At 42.7% G+C, this 24,722-nt stretch overlaps 1 protein-coding gene across 1 annotated transcript in view; it reads left to right on the top strand.

Annotated features, from left to right (window-relative positions):
- FKBP1B (FKBP prolyl isomerase 1B) overlaps positions 1-24,722 on the top strand; it is a 112,621-nt gene that overhangs the window by 17,840 nt on the left and 70,059 nt on the right. The window contains exon 2 of the mRNA XM_073625305.1: positions 305-352. Within this exon, the coding sequence (XP_073481406.1) occupies positions 305-352 (48 nt within the window). The remainder of the gene's footprint in view (positions 1-304; positions 353-24,722) is intronic.

Here is a 24,722-nt window from a genome sequence, read left to right as displayed (position 1 = left end):
TGGAAGATTTTCCCTCTGTTACTTTTCTAGAGACAACCCAAAATTTGGGATTTTCTTTAGCTTTCATTTTCAATGGTAATGGGTAACATGACAAATAGAGAGGGGAATCTCCCTAAAGGGGGCACAGAGCAATAAAAACCTGACAGAGATCCTAATCCATCTCTACTCTATCCAAGACTAAAAAAAAAAGGTTTGTCTTTTGTTATACTTTAAGGCATTTGCTGAACATTCATTTAACATGTGAGAAGTTTTGTACGTTGAAATAATGTGTATGTTCTGATTATATTTTTATTTTTCATAACAGGCAGGACTTTTCCCAAGAAGGGCCAGACATGTGTGGTTCACTATACAGGTAAGAAAAAATCAATGTACTTTAAGGTTTTCAAGCTATCATTTAACACAATTGGATTTGTCTTATGCCCTGTACACACGGTCGGATTTTCCGACGGAAAATGTGTGAAAGGACCTTGTTGTCGGAAATTCCGACCATGTGTAGGCTCCATCACACATTTTCCATAGGAATTTCCGACACACAAAGCTTGAGAGCTTGCTATAAAATTTTCCGACAACAAAATCCGTTGTCGGAAATTCCGATCGTGTGTACACAAATCCAACGCACAAAGTGCCACGCATGCTCTGAATAAATTAAGAGACGAAAGCTAATGGCTACTGCCCCGTTTATAGTCCCGACGTACGTGTTTTACGTCACCGCGTTTAGAACGATCGGATTTTCCGACAACTTTGTGTGACCGTGTGTATGCAAGAGAAGTTTGAGCCAACATCCGTCGGAAAAAAAACATGGATTTTGTTGTCGGAATGTCCAATCAATGTCCGACCGTGTGTACGGGGCATAACTTTTTTTTTAATGTTTCTTTGAATGGTGGTGGGTAGATTCTGCCCACCCCACCACACAACTTCTCGGCCAGTTTGACGGGAACATTAAGTACACTGAGGAAGGAGTGTCTCGTATGGAAACTGACCTCTGTGCCGGCCACCGACAAATTGATGGACCTATTTCTGTTGGTACATGAATTTGGTGTAAGCACCGACATTTTTGTTTTGGAGGCCTAACAACAATTCCATACGATTCCCCCTTCCCCCTGATATTTTTCAGCGTTGTATTGTAAAGAATATGAGCGGTTGTGTTTTGGAGCAGTAATGTGCATTGACTGCAGGTGACCACACCAAGAAGTTTGGCAGTTCAAACCTGTACAGAGAGGAACACTGAGAGCTGCCATTTCTGGCCTATTCTCAACCTCAATTTGCTAATCTGTTTGTAATGCAAGAGAGGGGTTCTCCAACATACCCACTAGCCAATGTAAGCCTGCCTTGAGGGAGGGTTCACACTAGAACTTGGTGCAGTAAAGGCGCGTCCCATGCACATACTGCGTTGTTAATGGTACCCCAAACGTAAATCACAAATGCAGTGCGTTTGCGGGCACCAGATCACATGGTACCGTGTCTTTTTTCTGGTTCAATCATTTTTATTGCAGTTATATCATTAAAACATACAGTAATGCCAAAAGCCCCACACAGGGGCTATGACTGGCAACATAACCAACATAAAACAAACATACAGCATAAACAAATGGGGGAAGGCCTCCTTTCCAAACAATCACAGTAAACCTGAATGGAACATATATGCTTTTTGGGGTAAACCCCATAGTTTGCAAAAGGGGCCAGGACAAGTATGCCATTTTTAAGTAGTCCTGGGTATCAATAGACAACAAAAGACGGCTTAGGCCCATCAAGAGAGAGAAGAACAGAAAAGAAAGACAAAGTAGAAAGGTAGGGGTAGGATAAGGAGGGAGAAAGGAAGAATAGAGTCCCAGGATCACTCGAGACACCAGTTAGAGTTGACCCACGCTTGTCAGAGGGAGATCAGAAAAGTCATGTCAACCCTGGTTCCCAAATTGGAAGGAACTTAGCGTATGTGTCTTTAAGGCTACTTTCATGTTTTTGTGGCGCTTTTCGCCCGCTAGGCGGTTTTTACCCAAAAAAAAGAGTAAAAACGTACATTTTGCAGAGCTTTCAAAGCATTTTTAAGGCAGGTCTGCGTGAGATTTAGGAGCAGCTTACATGTTGTATACATTTGTTTTTTGCATTGGTAGCCGGTGAGTCGTCATTGCCACGTTACAGGGCGTGCTGTGCCAGCTCGGTTTACATACACTAGATCAGGTTCATAGCAGGGGTTCCTGTGCAGAAGGACAAGTGGCTGCCTCAGCATTATTGTAGTGTAATGGGAGCTGGCTGAAGGCTTCCAGCTATGCAGCACTGTCCAAAGGAGCTGCCCAATGGAATTCTGCACTAAGGGGGCTTGTTACTTTTTGCAGGCAGCAAAGAGTGATCTTTGGGGCTTTCAAGGGCTTTGTTACACCAGATGCTTTCAGGTGCGTTTTTTTAAATGCATCCTGAATGCAAATCAATGTTTTCAAAACACCCTAACTCACACCTCTGCATTCAGTTCCAACACTTTCAAAAAAGGACAGCAGCATTTTTAATTTTTTTTACACACATGGAAATTAGTGTAAGCACAATGGAATGCATGTAAAGGTGGGGGGAATAAAAAAAGATTAGCATAAATGCATTGGGAGTCTGGGACACATTACAAAAACATGAAAAATAAGCAGCTAACATGCAAACCCTGAAGTATTGCATGAATGTTCATATGATATTCTACTAGTATATCCTTAACTTTACTAGCCAGATCACCAAATAATAAACTATGGGGTTGATTTACTAAAGGCAAATCCACTTTGCACTACAAGTGCACTGCAAGTGCACTTGGAAGTGCAGTCGCTGTAGATAGTTGCATAGTAGGTGAGGTTGAAAAAAAAGACACAAGTCCATCAAGACTAACCTATGTGTGTGATTATATGTCAGTATTACATTGTATATCCCTGTGTGTTGCGGTCATTCAGGTGATTATTTAATAGTTTCTTGAAACTATCAATGCTCCCCCGCTGAGACCACCGCCTGTGGAAGGGAATTCCACATCCTTGCCGGTCTTACAGTAAAGAACCCTCTACGTAGTTTAAGGTTAAACCTCTTTTCTAATTTTAATGAGAGGCCACGAGTCTTGTTAAACTCTCTTCTGGGAAAAAGTTTTATTCCTGTTGTGGGGTCACCAGTAAGGTATTTGTATATTGAAATCATATCCCCTCTCAAGCGTCTCTTCTCCAGAGAGAATAAGTTCAGTGCTCACAACCTTTCCTCATAACTAAGATCCTCCAGACTCTTTATTAGCTTAGTTTCCCTTCTTTGTACTCGCTCCATTTCCAGTAATCCTTCCTGAGGACTGGTGCCCAGAACTGAACAGCATACTCCAGGTGCGGCCGGACCAGAGTCTTGTAGAGCGGGAGAATTATCATTTTATCTCTGGAGTTGATCCCCTTTTTAATGTATGCCAATATTCTGTTTGCTTTGTTAGCAGCAGCTTGGCATTGCATGCCATTGCTGAGCCTATCATCTACTAGGACTCCCACATCCTTTTCCATCCTAGATTCCCCCAGAGGGAATCCGAGGGCAAGATCTGAAATGAGGGGAAGCTCTGCTGATTTTATCATCCAGTCATGTACAAGCAAAAATGCTGTTTTTTATTTTCCTTGCATGTCTCCCTTGGATCTACAGCAACTGCACTTCCAATTGCACTGCCAAGTACACTTGCAGTACACTTGTAGTGCAAAGTGGATTTGCCTTTAGTAAATAACTCCTCTGTGTCAGAGGGGAAAAACAGACTCAGCAAGAGACTGTATCAGATATGTAATTTATGATTTGGGCCACACTTTAAAACAGAACTAAGCCCTCCTATCTTTTTCAGCCAAGGAAGCTGCCATCTTAACCTCTGTTTGATCTGCAACTGCCATGGTGCTGCACATGTGATCCATTATGATACCAGCCATTTAATGGCTTGACAGTTTGGTTGACAGCACAAGCAAATGTCACAGTTATCATTCCAGCCATGCCGGGAATGTAGCTGTTTTTTGAAACCGTTAAATCTATGGGGTTAATTCCACTTTCAAGTGGAACATTACTCATAACAACATTACTCTTAACAATAAAAAATAATGGGGTTTATTTACTAAAGGCAAATCCACTTGGAAGTGCAGTCGCTGTAAATCTGAGGGCAAGATCTGAAATGAGGGGAAGCTCTGCTGATTTTATCATCCAAGCATGTGCAAGCTAAAATGCTGTTTTTTATTCTCCTTGCATGTCCCCCTTGGATTTACAGTGACTCAAGTCAAGTTATTTCGAAAATAACCCCCAACGTTCTTTAGCAAGGAACATACATTCCACATTATTAATTATGCATTAATTATCCAATAAAAATTGGAATTTTTTATGTTTGCACATTGGCGCTTTAATTCACACTGGTTACCTTCTTTTATATAATTTTTATTATTTCTTCTTTTCATTTTTTCACCTATTTATATCACTTGTTTTTATTTAAACACATATTTACTGTATTACATTTATAATTCATATTTTTTATTGACTATATCACATTTGCATATATTCATTTGTTTGGGACCTTTTCACTGTTTTATTACTCTAAACATTTAGAGTTCTAGGGTTTATATATTTTTATATCCCTTGATATTGGGATTCTAACACCGGTTTAATCACCGTATTAACCTAAAGGTTGTATTTAGGGTTTATAGCGCTACACGGTTTATTCAGGTTTCCCTTACAATGAATGGCAGTGGCAGCACCCTACAGCTGATATAAAAATCGGCTGGGGTGCCGACATCGCGGGCTCCCTGCACAGGTAAGTGTCTATATATTAAAAGTCAGCAGCTACACAGTATTAGTAGTTGCTGAATTTTAATGTTTTTTTTCCCCCAGGCGGAACACCGCTTTAAGGCTGTTAGCAGATCGGCCTCTACAAATTCATCAGTGTCTAAAAGTGCCTAAAAATCGAGAGCAACTGAGCATGTGCAGAGCAGGGTGAGACAGTGTATTTTAAACATTACAGGCACTTAATTTTAATGTTTTACATAACTATACCTGCAAAAGGGGCAAGCCTGAAATGATCTAGTGGGACTTAATTTTCTGACTAAAGTTCAACCCTAAGTTGTAATATGCTGGGGTGGAGAAGTAGACTGCAGAATTTATTTAAAAATGGCATCAAGATTCTTGCAGGTTATATTAAAGCGGAACTAAACCCTCCTATCCTTTTCAGCCATGGAAGCTGCCATCCTTTGCCGCGTACACACGATCGGAAATTCAGCCAGCAAAAAAACGATGAGAGCTTGTGGTCGGAAAATGCGACCGTGTGTATGCTCCATTGGACTTTTGCTAGCGGGATTCCTGCCAGCAAAAGATTGAGAGCAGGTTCTCAATTTTTCGGTTGGAAAAAGTTCCAATCCAAAAATGCGATCGTCTGTACAAATTCCGACACGCAAAATTCCTACGCCTGCTCGGAAACAATTCGACGCATGCTCGGAAGCATTTAACTTAATTTTCTCGTTTCATCAAGAAAGTGTTGTACGTCACCGCGTTCTTGACGGTCGAACGTTCAGAGAACTTTTGTGTGACCGTGTGTATGCAAGGCAAGCTTGAGTGGAATTCCATCGGAAAAAACCATACAATTTTTTTCTGACGAAAAATCCGCTCGTGTGTACGCGGCATTAGCCTCCGTTTGATCTACATATGCCAGGGTGCTGCACATGTGACCAGTTATGGCACTAGCCATTTGATGGTTTGACAGTTTGGTTGAAAGCACACACAAATGTGACAGTTGTCATTCCCAACACATGCCTAGAATGTAGCTGTTTTTTGAAACCATTAAGTCAATGGTTTAGTTCCGCTTTAGGTTGTAATATGCTGAGATTGAGTGGAGTGGACTGCAGAATTTGTACCTTTCTGTACCAAAATTCATGCAGTTTTACTTTAAGCCTATTTTTGGTTTTCTGTTCAGATTTGGTTGAGTGCTCTTCACATGGTTCCTCATAGCGGCCGCCTGTTTTGCGGTAACATAATATTGCACATAATGTACCATTCTTCTCTGACAGGAGGGACCTCCCGTAAGATTTCCTTTCAATCTGTTCACTTCCAGATGGCATAGCTCCTCTCTGTGTAACAAATAAATGATATATCAATAGACCCGGCTTGGACTACATTTAGGGCAGAGTATTCCCAGCACTGTACAAGACCCAGTCCATGCTGTCTTCTCTCCGCTGCAGTATTACAGTCAATATTTTGTACTGCCAGCTCGTCCCAGAGTCCTCGCTAGCCGCCTTTGATATAAAGCATATTTGCGTCACTGTCTGCTACGGCACAGAGCGAATTAATAAAACATGACTTGATCTGACGTAGTTTGCTTTGTAAAGCGTGTGCTTTTTTTTCTTCCTCCTTGTTGGGTTGGAATTCGAAATATTAAACATTGATGGGATGAGCAATACATTAATAGAATGACGTAACTTTTGCAGCAAACTTTGTTCCACACCTGGGGTCTTTAATGCGTAGATACTGCAGTATTAAAGGATATTTCCACTCCATACTGAAAATCCAGCATGGAGTAGAATTTGAAGTGTGACACTGACACATTGCCATATTACTCAGCACAGTGGTTCCATCAATGAGATCTGCCATCTTTACATCCCGTGCTGTCATTCCTGCTGTTGCTAATTTGTTTTTACCAGTTTGTGCTGGTGGTGATTGAAGATTGTGGTTCCGTCAATCTTCATTTATCGCCTACAGATTCTGCAGTTCACTTCATTCTTCAATATTAAAATGGACCCATAGATAAAACTGACATGTCCATCAAAGCAAGGTTTAGAAAACCCAGGGACAATAAAGTTAAACTAAAGGCAAAAGAAAAAAAAAAAACATTGTACAAATATCCTCTATGTACACAATTCATCACCCACCCTTTGTCAGATATCATGGCTGTGGTACTTGTTACTATAATTCTGCTTCTTTAGACTACCCATATATGCAATTGGAATATATATTGAGAAAGAGGGATTTTAAAGATGCCTGGACACACAAGTGTGATAAAATACAAATTCTTCATTGCACATATTCACAATATGAATACTGTTAAATTGCTAAAACCAACAAGGAATATCCATGCGGAATGTACATATAGTTACAATTGCTCAACATGTTTCACCAGCAGAAGCTTCTTCAGGAGATTTAGGGTCCTACATAGTGGTACAGCTGCAATTGAGAAAAACAACCCATTACTCAAATGACAATAAAACATCTTATACATAAGTGTTGACACAGGTATATAACATACCCATCATAAAATAAATCAGTTGGAGGGCATCTCACCAAGGAATTCCAAATACTTATATAGCAGCAACCCCAGCAAAATGTCCAAATTCATACACCCTGGATCACCCTCAGAGATATTAGTGAGCCACAGGGGGAGCACATATAGGTAAAGGACTTTCTGAAATTCAATGGTAGGCATGAAAAAATCTAATAATACCCATAGGTGCAAGACAGTTCTCATCAGACTTGTGAAAGATTTAATAATGAAGAGAACTATCAGACAATATTTATTTGCGTGATGATGCCTCATAATCCAATGGACAGAAAAAATTGCAAAGAAGCCTTTATGCACCATACCTGATGAAGCACCCTGAGCAGCTATGAAACAAGTTGATGGTGTTATAGCATAACAAAATAAAGTTCTGTTTGATGTGAAGACCTCACAACATCCTTAATTTTCTGCTTTCCAAAATATACGTCATTAAGAGAGCCTTGGCAGGGGATTTTTGTCTTTTAACCTGAAAAGATTATGTGTGACCTTCAGTTATCTTGAGATAAAAGAAGCGTTCAACTTTAGACCGCCCATTTCTTTAGACCACTGTCTCGTATCTTTGGGTAGACTAAGTCGTTTCTCCTCCTCCAGCTTACTGATTGGACAGTAAAGGAGTTGCACCACACTGATAAAAGCATCAGAGGGGAGATTTCTCTTCACTTACTGCCCATAGACACAACAGGAAATGAGAGGAAATCCCTCCAAAGTGAGGGCATCCCTGGTTGTCACCAGAACAAGTGTCTCCGTCTGAAAATTTCCCCTGTATTACTGTTCTAAGGACAGCCAAAAATCTGTGATTTTCTTTAACTTTCAATGATAATGGTAAACAGGACAAATAAAGAGGGTGAATCTACCTAATGGGGCACAGACAGCAATAAATACCAGACAGGCATTCCAATCCTTCGCCACTCTATCCAAAGCCAAAAAAAAAAAAAAAAAAGTTTTGCCTTTAGTTATACATTTAAATAAACAATTATGTAACTTTGTTTACCGATTACATAACTATATTAATTTTGTATAAAAATTGCCTGGGGCTTTATTTTTCAAAACCTCAAAATTTGTATGTTGTGGCTTAATTTCTCCTCACCTCTTCCCTTCATTGTTGCTCATATGCTGTATACGTTGTGTGGGCTACTGAATGTCTTAAAAGAGTAAATTCACTATCCCTTGCTCATTTCCCTCTTAAATCTCCTCTTACCTGTCATGGTGGGTTGTCCGCATTTAGCATTTAGCCTACTCACCTGCAAAATGAGTCTGGTGTAGTCCCATTGTAACCCACGGCCCACAGCACCATCTTTTTCTTTGACGTCCAGCTGTTCCCTCTAGGTTCTCGCAGCTGGTCCCCTGATGATGTGGTCTCTAGGTCCACCCTCTTCCTGCAGCTCTATACATGCAGATGCCTCCTGGGATGTCTGATGTTGATCTCCCAGGAAGCTGTGGTTGTAGATCTCAAGTATGCCTTGCTAAAATTTCTTGGGGGTCAGTGGGAAGAATGCTCCGCTTACAGCAGTGGTTTAGGATTCCACTCCTACAGACTGCTAAGAGAAGATGATTAGAGTTATGCTGCTGGCTCTGCCAAGTGATGTTGGGCCCAGAACTATGCAGGCACCATCAGATGGGAGGTCAATCAGCCACAGTTCAAGGAACCTCTAGTAACCTCTGGAGGACTCCTAGGATTCCACAGAACCTTGGTTGAGAATGGCTGGCTTAGGATCACATAATAATCAATATCCCCCCGCCCCCCCTTTTTTCTTCAGTCAAACGTTCCTCCAGTTTTGACAAAGATCCTTTGTTAGATGCTATTCAAAGTCACGTGGAATGTTGCCAGTTTGCTGCATACTTTTTGGTTTCTTGTCACCTGCTTGTTCGATGGTGTACCATCTAGCTGAACAGGGAATGACAAATACTTTGGCAGATAAATATTTTACATACAGTATCTCACAAAAGTGAGTACACCCCTCACATTTTGTAAATGTAAATATTTTATTATATCTTTTCATGTGATAACACTGAAGAAATTAGTTTACTACACTGTAAAGTAGTGGGTCTACAATTTGTATAACAGTGTAAATTTGCTGTCCCCTCAAAATAACTCAACACGCAGCCATTAATATCTAAACCGCTGGCAACAAAAGCGAGTACACCCCTAATTGAAAATGTCCAAATTGGGCCCAAAGTGTCAAAATTTTGTGTGGCCACCATTATTTTCCAGCACCACCTTAACCCTCTTAGGCATGGAGTTCACCAGAGCTTCACAGGTTGCCACTGGAGTTCTCTTCCACTCCTCCATGATGACATCACAGAGCTGGTGGATGTTAGAGACCTTGCGCTCCTCCACCTTCTGTTTGAGGATGCCCCACAGATGCTCAATAGGGTTTAGGTCTGGAGACATGCTTGGCCAGTCCATTACCTTTACCCTCAGCTTCTTTAGCAAGGCAGTGGTCATCTTGGAGGTGTGTTTGGGGTCATTATCATGTTGCAGTACCGCCCTGCGACCCAGTCTCTGAAGGGTGGGGATCATGCTTCAGTATGTCACAGTACATTTTGGCATTCATGGTTCCCTCAATTAACTGTAGCTCCCCCATGCCAGCAGCACTCATGCAGCCCCATGACACTCCCACCACCATGCTTGACTGTAGGTGAGACACACTTGTCTTTGTACTCCTCACCTGGTTGCTGCCACACACGCTTGACACCATCTGAACCAAATACGTTTATCTTGGTCTAATCAGACCACAGGACATGGTTCCAGTAATCCATTTCCTTAGTCTGCTTGTCTTCATCAAGCTGTTTGCTGTGCATCATCTTTAGAAGAGGCTTCCTTCTGGGATGACAGCCAGGCAGGCCAATTTTATGCAGTGTGCAGCGTATGGTATGAGCATTGACAGGCTGACCCCCCCCCCCCCCTTCATTCTCTGCAGCAATGCTGGAAGCACTCATATGTCTATTTCCCAAAGACAACCTCTGGATATGATGCTGAGCACGTACACTCAACTTCTTTGGTCAACCATGACAATGCCTGTTCTGAGTGGAACCTGTCCTGTTAAACCACTGTATGGTCTTGGCCACCATGCTGCAGCTCAGTTTCAGGGTCTTGGCAATCTTCTTATAGCCTCTGCCATCTTTATGGAGAGCAACAATTCTTTTTTTCAGATCCTCAGACAGTTCTTTGCCATGAGGTGCCATGTTGAACTTCCAGTGACCAATATGAGAGAGTGAGAGCGATAACACCAAATTTAACACACCTGCTCCCCATTCACACCTGAAACCTTGTAACGCTAACAAGTCACATGACACCAGAGAGGGAAAATGGCTAATTGGGGCCAATTTGGAATTTTTTTCTCTTAGGGGTGTACTCACTTTTGTTGCCAGCGGTTTAGACATTAATGGCTGTGTGTTAACTTATTTTGATGGGATGGGAAATTTACACTGTTATACAAGCTGTACACTCACTACTTTACATTATAGCAAAGTGTCATTTCTTCAGTGTTATCACATGAAAAGATATAATAAAATATTTGTAAAAATGTGAGGGGGTGTACTCACTTTTGTGAGATACTGTAATTTCAGCTTTATACAGTGTGCATAGCTCTTAGCCTGGAGATACATTTTTCTCGTAACTGTCTGTTTAGAGAATATAATTCACTTGCGTTTTGGTGCTGGCCGTGTGTAGGCAGGATGACGCATTAAGTATTGTGGGAGGGTGGAGGAGGCAGGTTGTACATCTTAGTCTCTGGGTTAAAAAAAAGACAAGCTAGGTACAAGTTGGAATCATTTTTGACAAACATAGGAAGAACAACCTTGGAATTCTGATTTCAAGTCCTAATGTGCAGTGACCAGCTGACCGTGCTAGGACTTCTAGGGATGGTAGGAATGATGGCGCAACAAGTGGAATCAGTGACTGTATAATATGCATGTCTATGTATATACCTAAGCTCCTTGAGGGCAGGGACTGATGTAAATATATGATAAATATGTAAAGTGCTGCTCAAATTGACACCGCCCTATAAATACCTGACATAATAATAATAATAATTATATATATATATATATATATATATATATATATATATATATATACTGTATAAAGCTGAACATTAACAAGTAAAGACACAAACCTAAAGTCCAACTACACAACAGTGCATAAGCCTTATGGCATGTGATTCCCCACTGGTTTATGCTTTCCCTCTGGCTCTTTACAAGTGAAAGCAAATTTTCTTATGGGGAAATCTGCCATGTAACAGTCCTCAGTGTGTTCACATGCTGGCATTGACCAATCAAAACTGCTCTGATCCATCCTGACATCCCTAGGGAAAGAAGAGAAAGAACAGTGTGGGTTTTAAACCCCACAATCGCTGCACTGAGGTGCGTGGACAATGAAATTATTTCACCCCTAAAGGCAAGTACAGCTGAAAAAAGGGGGGGGGGGGTTAGCTCACCTTTTAATTTTTTTCTGAAAATGTGAATGAACCCTTTAAAAGGATGTTTAAGGCTTCATGCACACGAGACGCCGGTGCAAACTCTGCTGAACACATGTTTTTAAAAACTGAAACCGGCGTTCAGAAACGCCTGTTTTGCCACATTTGCATGCCGCGTTTAGCCGTGTTTTACCGCGTTTGCGTCTAGAAGCGTCTGCAGAGCAGAGAATTACATTTTGCGACCCAACTTTGGGGCCCCGTATCTCAGGGCCACTTAGTGCTAGGAACCCCAAATTTGGTGTGCTAACACAATGGAAGCAACACTACAACATATATTTGGGGTTCCTTGCACCAAGTGGCCCTGAGATACGGGGCCCTAAAGTCGGGTCGCAAAATGTCATTCTCTGCTGCAGAAGTGCTTGACATTTTGCGACCCGACTTTGGGGCCCTGTATCTCGGGCACCTTGGTGCTAGGAACCCCAAATTTAGATATGTTGTGGTGCCAGTTCCACTGTGTTTGCACACCAAATTTGGGGTTCCTAGCTTCAAGTTACCCCGAGATACGGGGCCCCAAAATCAGAGAATGACATTTTGCGACCCAACTTTGGGGACCCATATCTTGGGGCCACTTGGTACTAGGAACCCCAAATTTAGATATGTTGTAGTGCCAGTTCCACTGTGTTTGCACACCACATTTGGGTTCCTAGCTCCAAGTGGCCCCAAGATATGGTGCCCCAAAGTCGGGTCGCAAAATGTCATTCTCTGCTGCAGTTTACCATCATATGTCTGTGTTTTCTGGTCCAAAAAATTGGGTTCCTTTAAAAACACTTCAGTTCAGGAGCAGTTGAAAAAAGTGTCCAACTGCCTCTGAACGTGCGTTTAACAGCGTCTCGTGTGCATGAGGCCTAAGGATCCGAACGTTTTAACGCACATTAGAACATGGGAATCATTGTTTTAAAAGGTGATTGTCGGACGAATGATCATCCCTTTTTTTTTTGCATGCTAGTCTCATATATCGAAAATGAGGAGTTTACTAAAGCTACAAAAATTCTCATACGACAATAAAAATTCGGAAGTGATGTAATGTGCTGTATTGTATTTATATTGCATTTTCAAACAACTGTACTGATTAAACGGAAATCGTATGATCTGGTCGTGATTGACTCTCTAAAGCTGTGTACTAACGATCAGATTATCGCATGATCGCTTCCAAAGCAGAATTTTTTGTACGATATTCTGATCGTGTGTACAGACCTTAAAGCGGTTGTAAACCCTTTTAAAAAATTTGAAAAAAAAGAAAACCTGCAAGACAAAGACATTATGAATTACTTACCTGAGATCGATGCCCCCGCAGCGGTCCTCGTTCACCGCTCCAGCGGCCAACATCTCTTCAGCGGCCGACATCTCTCCGGGGGGGGGTTACTTACAGGAACCACTTTTGGGAATCGGTTCGGTGCTGCAAAGTCAGGGTCGCACCACTTCAGATGGTGCCATTGCCGGCAATAGCCGCCGATTTGGAATGCGATTTGGCATGCCAAATCGGCGCAATGTGAACGTGGGCTTAGGGCTAGTTCACACCAGATGCAGTCCAGTGTGTGTTTATTCTACATCAAAAACACATGGGCATGAATTCCAATGGCCTTAGTTCCCACCAGTGCAGTGCATTCCAATGCAGTCAGCAAAAGTAGAACATGTTGCATGTTTTCTGCATGGAACACATCTGGAATGCAGCACAACACATAAAAAATGCACCGGAACACAAAAGATGGCCTAAATTGTCCTTAATTGAGATGAAGGAAAAAAAGAGGGGAAAAAAACTGAAGTGCATTAAAAAAATACACCGGAACGCATTAAAAACGCACACGCATAAACGCAGAAACTGGTGTGAACCGGCACTCGATGCAGAAAAAAATGCAACATATTCTAGTTTTGTTGACTGCACTGGAACGCATAGGGCTGGTGTGAACTATGCCATTGGAATCCATGTTAACTACTGTCCATGCATTTTTGATGCAGAATAAAAATGCACTGGACCTGGCCCTAAATGCAACTAGTGTTGCTGAATTTGTTGTGGTTTCTGCTGTGCAAAATCAGTCTGTAAGAGAGAGGGGCAAAACATGGAGCCAATCAAGAGTGTTGTATGCAAATATATTGCCAAGGAACATACTGACAGCAGGAGAGAGCAGAGTAACAGAGGAATGGGGTACTCCTGCTCTTTTATTGTCCAGTCATAGGCTGGGGGCAAAGAGGTGACCAGAATGTATTGTTTAACTGCAGCAGAGAAAAGTCAGGTCACTCTACTAGCTGTGCTATGTGGCGGGGGTGTGTATACAGTATCTCAGAAATGAATGGGATCCTTAGGCAAGTAAAAACCTACAATATATATTATGTACTGTATTTCAATAGTGTATTTTTTTGCACAGGCTGCACACGCCTCCTATTAGGCAAAGCCCACCTCAAAGTTTTAAAAGCGCTGGTTTACAGTATCCTCTTCACTTGCTGCACTTCATTCAGCAAGGCCTTTAATCAGGCTCTGTAATGTGCCATTTATAATTGACATTATTGTCCACACAGCAGAGTGGAGCTGTCAATGAACGGAGAGCTGCCTGTAACCCAATGCCGCGTTAATCTGTCTGGGCCTCGGGAATTGTATTAATACGTCTGCTGTCTGCAATCCGCAGCACATCATGCCCATTAAGCAATCATACTGGCTTACTGAAACTAGAGGTGGGATTCCTTTTGCCTGGCTATAATTGGCGATGGAAAAAGGCAACTGCACTAGAAATACTAGAACTCTGCCCATCTGCCCCATCCTGAGAGCACGTGTTTGTCTGGAAATAAAAATACATCGAACAATTGTTTGGAGGGGGGGGGGGGGGGGTTGTCATTATTTGCATCTGCAACTTGCTAGGCAAAAAAAGAAAGTTGTATGCCAATTTCATAAAATTTCCACCAATTAACGTGAACCTGTTACAGTTGAAGCAAGGACACGGTGTCTTGGATCTGGTTAAAACAATGTCGAAATAGTTTTTAACTTTTACATTAATGCTGATGAGTAGGGATGAGGGAAAATTGTGGGATGGTGCTGCTCCGAAACATTGGTTAAAAATATGAACATAAGAAAAATATAAAATTTTGGCAAGTGGATTAGTAATTTTTTTAGGGTTTTAATCATTCAGTCTGCTTTGATGGCTCCTGAGTGTTGGAGAAGATCCAGTCAAGTATTTTAGATAGGGATGCACTGATACCATATTTTTAACACCGAGTACTACTACCGATACTTTTATTGCAGGTACTCGCCAATACCAATTACCGATACCTATCGCCTAGGAAGAGGGGTGGTTTGGGAGGTGGCGGGGGGAGGGGGGTTGCTGTTCGGGAGTTGGGTGACGACAGGGTGGGAGGGGAGAGGTAAGCGAGGGCAAGGTAGTTGAGGGTGGGGTGAATTAGGGATTGTAGGGTGGGAGAGTTGGGATGGAAAAGGCTGTGATTGCTGGGGGGAAGAGGATGGGAATAGGAGGGTTATTGGGAGACGTGGGGACAGAGGTGACAGCTGGTAGAGGGAAGGAGAAGGCAACAGGCAGAAGTGACAGCAGTGACTGCAGGCATGGTACAGGAGACCATCAGAGACTGCAGGCTTGGTACAGGAGGCCATCAGAGACTGCAGACATGGTACAGGAGGCCATCAGAGACTGCAGACATGGTACAGGAGACCGTCAGTGTGGCCGGGAGTCAGAGCTGGAGGAGGGAGGTGTGCAGTGAGGAGACAAGGCTTGTGGGCTGTTAGGACAGGCGGGCCTGCACCTGGCGATGCCGCTGGGAGGAGGAGGTGGGGATGGCACTGTTCGGAGGGGAGGAGGAGGCGGTCCACTCCCAATCGATGTCACTTTCGGTATCGGAGCATTTTCGTGAGTACCGATACTCGCGAAACTGGCTAGTATCGGAGCCGATACCGGTATTGGTGCAACCCAAATTTTAGACTTCTAGACGTAATCTTAAAATATATACAGGAAGGCCCCTCGTTGGCTTTGAACATGACCTTGGCTCTTATAACGATGATGGTGGTTTGTCACAATTGCTGGTTACTCGTTAGCGAATACTTACAATTGTCTATTTGTTGCGTTGTTTGCTGAACTAAAGGCACTAAATGCCCTTTTTGGTAAAATGTTAGCCCACCTTGAAAGATTTAGGGGACTGCACACTGCAACCCCCAAAAATCACGTAGAACAGCCACTTTGTTGAATTTTCTCCCAGTGGGGGTGAACATTCATGCATACTTCATCATCTAACGACATTTTCGGGGATGATGTTGCTCTCCGTCCCCGGTTGCTGCGTCCTTTCATGATAATGGTCTTAACATGAATGCATGAATGGACAACCTAGATTGTAATAATGAGTGCTCATACTTTGTGACGTTGGCTGTGGGCAGATGAGGCTACCCGGAAAAGAAGACCGGTTACTTCTCAAAGATGGCACTAGCTTTAGAAACAGAGGGCCGTATGCAACCTCACGCCTTTTTTACTGAAAATTCTAAATATATGGTGGAAATGATGACTATAGGTAATAATTTATGATTGTAAACGCTGTGCAAGATTCAATATTGCACATATGTGCATGGGTTTAGTTCCACATTACTTTCAGTAAAGGTTCATGAAATCTCTTTCTCCACCCCTACAGGAACCCCTATCACAGCTGGTTGCTTCCCCGCAGAAACCAGCTTGGCCTTCTGTACACCAAAGCTTTATTTTATTCTGTCCAGCCACCATCCCTGTCATTGCTTGTTGCATCTGAGCTTTCATAGACTATAGGGTTATTATTGCCAACTTTTTTTGTATATGCTGGAGAAAGCTCCCATGTCACATTTAGCGATTCTGTTGATGACAGCAGCTTACCAGTAACAAGGGTACTACATGGAACACTTGCCAACTTCTATGGTGTCAGTCCCTTGCTGGCCAAAATATCACTGGCTAGCTGATGATATCTCACTGGTCCAGCCGGAAGAATGCAGTAGAGGTAGGTATGTAGCTTGTTTGCTCTTGTAGTGATTAACCCTCCAATGACAGGATCTCTAGTGAGATATGGGTATGGGATGTACTTTTTCTTGCTGGTTGCCAGATGGGGATGCAAACAGCAATAAATACCCAACAGAGGTTCTAATTCTTCCTTACTGTATCCAATAGTTTAAAATAAATGTCATGAGTTCCACTTTTTACCCTCAGAATCCTAAACATTCATAAAAATGTCTTAGCTAAAAAAAAATCCCTATAGTTGTCTGTGTTCCTATCTTCTTAATGGTCTGAATCTTGGTAAAAATGTAGACTGGTATGTTCCCGATTCCAGCTCCACCATCTTTGCTCTTTTTAATATTTTCTTGCTGCAAATTCCACAGCAGACACAGGCATGCTATACTAAGGACTCATTAACACTGCTGCAGAGAGCCGTACACCATCAGCAACAAGCGTATTTCTCTCCCCAGGAGATGTTGTTGTACATCTGTCTGTACAGTCAATGACAGGCTGCGACTGTATGCTGGTAACTGCATACAGCTGTATGTGTACAGGCATGAAAGAGCAGTCCTAAGATGCAAACTGTCTCCATCTTGGGGTACACATCCATCACTGTACCCAAGTAAATTCACAAGTAAATTCACCAATGTGCAGATACCAGCATACAGCGCATTGATTGTAGAGGTGGCTGTATGCTACACCCAATGCAAAGATGCGAAGACACCAGCATTCCAAATAGATGCGTTTCGCATGTTTGTGAAGACAGCCTGTTTTGCATTAAAGGGGAACTAAACTCACTACATCAACCTTTTTTAATTTTAACCCCCCCCCCCCCTGTTTTTTTTTGTTTTTACACAAATTGTTTAAAAAAAAAAATTAAAATTTTTACTTTTTAATTGTCATGTGCTGCGAGGTAGCACCTCCAGGTTCCCAGCCAAGGGGGAGCACTGCTGACTTCTAAGATTGCTACGTCACAGCTATCCCAGAAGGCAGTGTGTTACTAAGCCGCTTCTGAGTGGGGCATCTGTGCACATGTGGCGGATTTCTGCACATGCACAAAAATGCCTATGGGCAGTATAATGCCAATCTGGCAGAAGTTGGCAGCATTTGTGCTCACACTCAGAAATCCACCCCATGTGTGCAGATGCGCTTCTGGTTTCTGCCAGGTGCTAGATACCTGGAAGACACGGGTGGTGTATATGTGCACCCATCATCACAAGGTTGAGTACTGTGCGGAGTGCAGCTTCTATCCAGATTTTTTTATACGCAACACCTGTCACTCCTGGGCATGAAAATGAGCTTGTTTTTTACAGTGTATGGTTCGGTGTTCCATGTGTTAATCTTATTATAATATAGGATTTATGTATCGCCAACAGTTTGCTAAGCACTTTACAAAGTCAGGGCAGACAGTACAGTTACAGTACTATTCAGTACAAAAGTAATCAGAGGGTCCTGCTTGTCAGAGCATACAATCTAACGGGGAGGGTCTAGTGATACAAAAGGTGATAACTGTGGGGGATGAGCTGATAGAGAAAATAAAAATGTATTTGTTAGATGGAGGCTGGATAGGCTTCTCTAAAGAGATGGGTTTTCAGGGAACACCTAAAGGTGGATAGAGTAGGAGATACAGTGGCTTGCGAAAGTATTCGGCCCCCTTGAACTTTTCAACCTTTTGCCACATTTCAGGCTTCAAACATAAAGATATAAAATTTTAATTTTTTGTGAAGAATCACCAACAAGTGGGACACAATTGTGAAGTGGAACGAAATCTATTGGATATTTTAAACTTTTTTAGCAATTAAAAAACTGAAAAGTGGTGCGTGCAAAATTATTCGGCCCCTTTACTTTCAGTGCAGCAAACTCACTCTAGAAGTTCAGCGAGGATCTCTGAATGATCCAAAGTTGTCCTAAATGACTGATGGTGATAAATAGAATCCACCTGTGTGTAATCAAGTCTCTGTATAAATGCACCTGCTCTGTGATAGTCTCAGGTTTCTGTTGAAAGCGCAGAGAGCATCATGAAGACCAAGGAACACACCTGGCAGGTCCGTAATACTGTTGTGGAGAAGTTTAAAGCCGGACTTGGATACAAAAAGATTTCCCAAGCTTTAAACATCCCAAGGAGCACTGTGCAAGCGATCATTTTGAAATGGAAGGAGTATCAGACCACTGCAAATCTACCAAGACCTGGCTGTCCCTCTAAACTTTCAGCTCAGACAAGGAGAAGACTGATCAGAGATGCAGCCAAGAGGCCCATGATCACTCTGGATGAACTGCAGAGAACTACAGCTGAGGTGGGAGAGTCTGTCCATAGGACAATAATCAGTCGTACACTGCACAAATCTGGCCTTTATGGAAGAGTGGCAAGAAGAAAGCCATTTCTCAAAGATATCCATAAAAAGTCTTGTCTAAAGTTTGCCACAAGCCACCTGGGAGACACACCAAACATGTGGAAGAAGGTGCTCTGGTCCGATGAAACCAAAATCGAACTTTTTGGCCACAATGCAAAACGATATGTTTGGCGTAAAAGCAACACAGCTCATCACACTCAACACACCATCCCCATTGTCAAACATGGTGGTGGCAGCATCATGGTTTGGGCCTGCTTTTCTTCAGCAGGGACAGGGAAGATGGTTAAAATTGAGGGGAAGATGGATGCAGCCAAATACAGGACCATTCTGGATGAAAACCTGTTGGAGTCTGCAAAAGACCTGAAACTGGGACGGAGATTTATCTTCCAACAAGACAATGATCCCAAACATACAGCAAAATCTACAAAGGAATGGTTCACAAATAAACATATCCAGGTGTTAGAATGGCCAAGTCAAAGTCCAGACCTGAATCCAATCGAGAATCTGTGGAAAGAGCTAAAAAACTGCTGTTCACAAACGCTCTCCATCCAACCTCACTGTGCTCGAGCTGTTTTGCAAGGAAGAATGGGCAAGAATTTCAGTCTCTCGTTGTGCAAAACTGATAGAGACATACCCCAAGCGACTTGCAGCTGTAATCGCAGCAGAAGGTGGCTCTACAAAGTATAAACGCAAGGGGGCCGAATAATTTTGCACGCCCCACTTTTCATTTTTTTATTAGTTAAAAAAGTTTCAAAAATCTAAAAGATTTTGTTCCACTTCACAATTGTGTCCCACTTGTTGGTGATTTTTCACAAAAAATAAAAATGTTATATCTTTATGTTTGAAGCCTGAAATGTGGCAAAAGGTTGAAAAGTTCAAGGGGGCCGAATACTTTCGCAAGCCACTGTAGTCTGACCAATTGGGGTAGGGAGTTCCAGAGTAAAAGAGAGGCTCTATAGAAGTCCTGGACGTGAGCTATGGAGGAGATGATGAGGGAGCTAGAAAGCAGGAGGTCTTGGGAAGAGCAAAGAGAATGATTAGGTTGGTATTTTGAGACTAGGTTAGTGATGTAGCTGAGGGCCAAGTTGTGGATGGCTTTGTAAGTTATTGTTAGTATTTTGAATTGAATTTGTTGGGTGAGCGGAAGCCAATGGAGGGATTGGCAGAGAGGGGGGTTGGAGACACTAAATGGTTGGTAATGTGGATGAGTCTGGCAGCAGCATTCGTGATGGACTGAAGAGGGGATAGTCTATGTAAAAATAGGCCAATTAGGACAGAGTTCCAGTAGTTGAGGAGAGAGATAACAAGGGAGTGAATTAGAAGCTTTGTGGTATTTTTGGTTGAGAAGGGGCGTATTTTGGAGATGTTGGAAATGAATGAGCCCTTAATCTGAGTATGAGGGGTTCTTTCAATGAATACAGGGGCCCAGGGGCCTGTTCGGCTTGGGGTCCAGTCTCATGGTTCTCACGGGGGATTGGCTGTTGATCTGAAATGTTGGAGATGACATAATAAAGTCCCCCAAGTAGAAGTCTGGTGTCATCACATTTGATGCTGGCAGTGACTTTTTGCAGCGGGAGGAGAGTTAATCTCCCGTCTTGACAGATAAGTTGAGCAGACCCAACAGGACGCAGCCAAAAAAAAAAAAAAAAGAAGATAAAGAGTGGCTCTAACTATTTTCTACTCTATCCTAAAAAAAAAAAAAAAAAATTACAACTAGATATAATTGTTAATTGCCAGCATTAGTTATTGCCAGCATATGTCTTTTTCTAATGACAGGCTAACGTAGCACTTGAAAGCCAGACGGAGCAGAAACTTGTGTTCAGTGCAGCGTGACGTTTTTAACCTGCATAAAGAGAATTGTTCTGGGAGAGAAGAAGTCATGCAGACAGTATACATTCCATACATGCACTTGAAAGGCAGGCATCCTGTACTGCCGTGTCTGTGAAACTACAAGTCCCATCATGCCACATAAGCCATACACGTGTGTTAGAAGTGGAGAATTTCATTTACGCACAGAAAAGGATAAGGTCATGATATATGTCCTCAGTTCTGTAAATCCATTTTTAGTAACGGATCCAAAACTTGGGACTGCCATAAGTACCCCGTTCAGACAGTTGGCCATTATGTTCCTGGCTCTCCAGTTTTACAGTCCGTCCTGTCCCTGGATATTTCAAGGCCGTCTGCGGACAAGCAGATATTTCATCTAAAGGCATATGGGAGATCTGCTCACCCCTAGGGCCCCATACATGCATGGTTTCATGGGATAAGGCACGCTGTGGTAAAACAGCCCATTTAATCACAAACTATCAGACCTGTGCCATTTATGCCACCAAAGGGCAGTATGTAGGTTGTGGAGTGCTGTGATGCAGGTGCTTTGGTAGCTACTGTATGTGGCTGTTGGAGTACCGTTCTGCATCAAAGATGAACTTCTCACCCCTTTTTTTTTTTTTTTTGCAGTCACCTCCTAGGCAGGCCATAGATTATGCGATTTTACCCATGGTTGTAGGAAAGAGAATTGCACAATTCCCTTATCATCATACTCGGTGTTGATGAGGAAAGCGCTCCAACTGAGCTATTGTGTTTGGTAGAGCTGGGGTGCAGGGAGTTGTCCTTGCCGGAAGCTAAAAAACAACATGCCAACAATCAGCCTGCCCATAGATGGATCCAATCTTGGCCAGTCCCTGCTGAATCAACTGAGATCCAATCTATCTGTGGCCGGCATTACCTGATGTGTTGAGTTAATAAGCATACTCACACCCCCAGTGAATCCAGAGGCATCCTGTAGTGATCCGTTGCTCTCACCCGGCCCCACGCCATCTTCTTGCTCTCTGACGTCATCGGGAGCCGGCCATCAACAGCCAACCCCTTGATGACATGCATACACTGTGGCAAGTTTTCAGGGGCCAGCTGCAAGAATCAGGAAGAGGCAGCGGCTCATGCACACTTTCGATTGTTGACCCAAAGCCACCTGAGATGTGTGACTTGAGTATTCCAGAACATCATGGTGGGAAATCTGGAAGTAGGGGGCTGCATGCCGAAAATAAGGTATTTCAATTTTTTCAAACAAAACCAAGGAAAATTCCTATACTTACTAGAATCTTACCTATAGGTACAAATTTTATATCAGAGTTTACTACCTCTTTAAGCTTTTGTTTTAGCTGGAAAACAAAACCAAAGAAAATTCCCAGCTCAACTTACCGGTGAGCCTGCAACCAACTAAATTATCCTGTCTTACAGTTTGCATTAAAAACAGTGGTTTAGTTTGCACACATTTGCAAATACATGCGTAAGCTGCAGAGCCACTTCACGACAACCCAGTATTATCTGCAGTCTTAATGCTATACATTTTTTGAGAGCCTCCATAGTATAAGCACAGTTATAATAATGGATAGATCAGTGATTCTTATACAGGGTTCCGTGGAACCCTATGGTTCCTCCAGAGGTTGCTAGGGGTTCCTTCAACATTGGGCAATTTCTGCCTCTCAGATAAGTTCCCACTGACACCATTGATCTTTTTAGCTAACTGTAAGGAGGTAATTCTTCCCAATGACCATCACACTAATGTATCATGAGTTGTAGATTTCTAATTTTAGCAGGGGTTCCCTGAGACAGCAGAACTATTTCAAGGGTTCCTCTGTGTTGAAAAGGTTGAGAAAGGCTGGGATAGATAGAGGGCAGGTAAGCCTGGAGGGAGGCCACCCTTCCTTAAAGGCACAAGGGAGCACTGGACACCCAGCACATAGCACAATGGCAGCAAAGGTGTCCAGTGCGTCCCCATACCAGTATTCCAACAGTACAAACGGCCACTGCCCTCAGTGGGCTTTACAGCAAAGAGCACATGGAAGGGTGACGCATGTCAAAGAAAACCAAAGAAAATTACCAATTCAACTTATCAACAAGCCTGTAACCAACCGAATTAACAGTATGCGTAAAAACAAGGGTCTGCATAGTTACATAGTTACATAGTAGGTGAGGTTGAAAAAAGACACAAGTCCATCAAGTCCAACCTATGTGTGTGATTATGTGTCAGTATTACATTGTATATCCCTGTAAGTTGCGGTCATTCAGGTGATTATCTAATAGTTTCTTGAAGTTATCAATGCTCCCTGCTGAGACTACCGCCTGTGGAAGGGAATTCCACATCCTTGCCGCTCTTACAGTAAAGAACCCTCTACGTAGTTTAAGGTTAAACCTCTTTTCTTCTAATTGTAATGAGTGGCCACGAGTCTTATTAAACTCTCTTCTGCAAAAAAGTTTTATCTCTATTGTGGGGTCACCAGTACGGTATTTGTAAATTGAAATCATATCCCCTCTCAAGCGTCTCTTTTCCAGAGAGAATAAGTTCAGTGCTTACAACCTTTCCTCATAACTAAGATCCTCCAGACCCTTTATTAGCTTTGTTGCCCTTCTTTGTACTCGCTCCATTTCCAGTACATCCTTCCTGAGGACTGGTGCCCAGAACTGGACAGCATACTCCAGGTGCGGCCGGACCAGAGTCTTGTAGAGTGGGAGAATTATCGTTTTATCTCTGGAGTTGATCCCCCTTTTAATGCATGCCAATATTCTGTTTGCTTTATTAGCAGCAGCTTGGCATTGCATGCCATTGCTGAGCCTATCATCTACTAGGACCCCCAGGTCCTTTTCCATCCTAGATTCCCCCAGAGGTTCTCCCCCCTGTGTATAGATTGCATTCATATTTTTGCCACCCAAATGCATTATTTTACATTTTTCTACATTGAACCTCATTTGCCATGTAGTTGCCCACCCCATTAATTTGTTCAGGTCTTTTTGCAAGATTTCCACATCCTGCGGAGAAGTTATTGCCCTGCTTAGCTTAGTTTTGTCTGCAAATACAGAGATTGAACTGTTTATCCCATCCTCCAGGTCGTTTATAAACAAATTAAATAGGATTGGTCCCAGCACAGAACCCTGGGGAACCCCACTACCCACCCCTGACCATTCTGAGTACTCCCCATTTATCACCACCCTCTGAACTCGCCCTTGTAGCCAGTTTTCAATCCATGTACTCACCCTATGGTCCATGCCACGCACCTTATTTTGTACAGTAAACGTTTATGGGGAACTGTGTCAAATGCTTTTGCATAGGTTGCACAGATTTGCAAATACATGCGTAAGCTGCAGAGGCACTTCACGGCACCCCAGTATTATCTGCCGATCCTAACTCTGTATATTTTTGAGAGCTTCCATTTCAATTTTTTTCCCATTTTGTGAAAGGAGGGGAGGGGGGGTTATGATTCATATTAGGGAAAGGAGGCATGGGTGTTGAAGGTCCACTTTAAGTACAGGGACCCATTTCAGCCTGAATTCATTTTTCTAAAGCCAGACCATTAGAAGATGAATTCTGTTTATTTTGCTTTGGGTCATTGCACCTAATTAGCCCTTCGCTCGTAATTGAGGAAGGCAATTTGTTTCAAAGTGTATTTTTTCAGATGCTGGCAGTGAACGGGTTTTGCATAGAAAATTGTGTATAAATTGGGTAGCAGTGGCAAAGCCTAGCTCCCTCCATAAGGCACAACACCTACTTGCTCAGTGACTAATAATTATGTGGGTCTGTGTGACGTCGGTACCTTTGGTAGAGTGACAGCCGCATGCATCCCTTTTCATTGTTCTAGTTCTTCCCCCCCCCCTCTGTAAAGCTGTAACCCACACA

The sequence above is a fragment of the Aquarana catesbeiana genome, linkage group LG04, assembly GCF_042186555.1.
Source record: "Aquarana catesbeiana isolate 2022-GZ linkage group LG04, ASM4218655v1, whole genome shotgun sequence".
Lineage (NCBI taxonomy): Eukaryota > Metazoa > Chordata > Amphibia > Anura > Ranidae > Aquarana > Aquarana catesbeiana.
The sequence above is the reverse complement of the archived record's forward strand: the minus strand, read 5'-3'. Positions and strand labels throughout refer to the sequence as shown.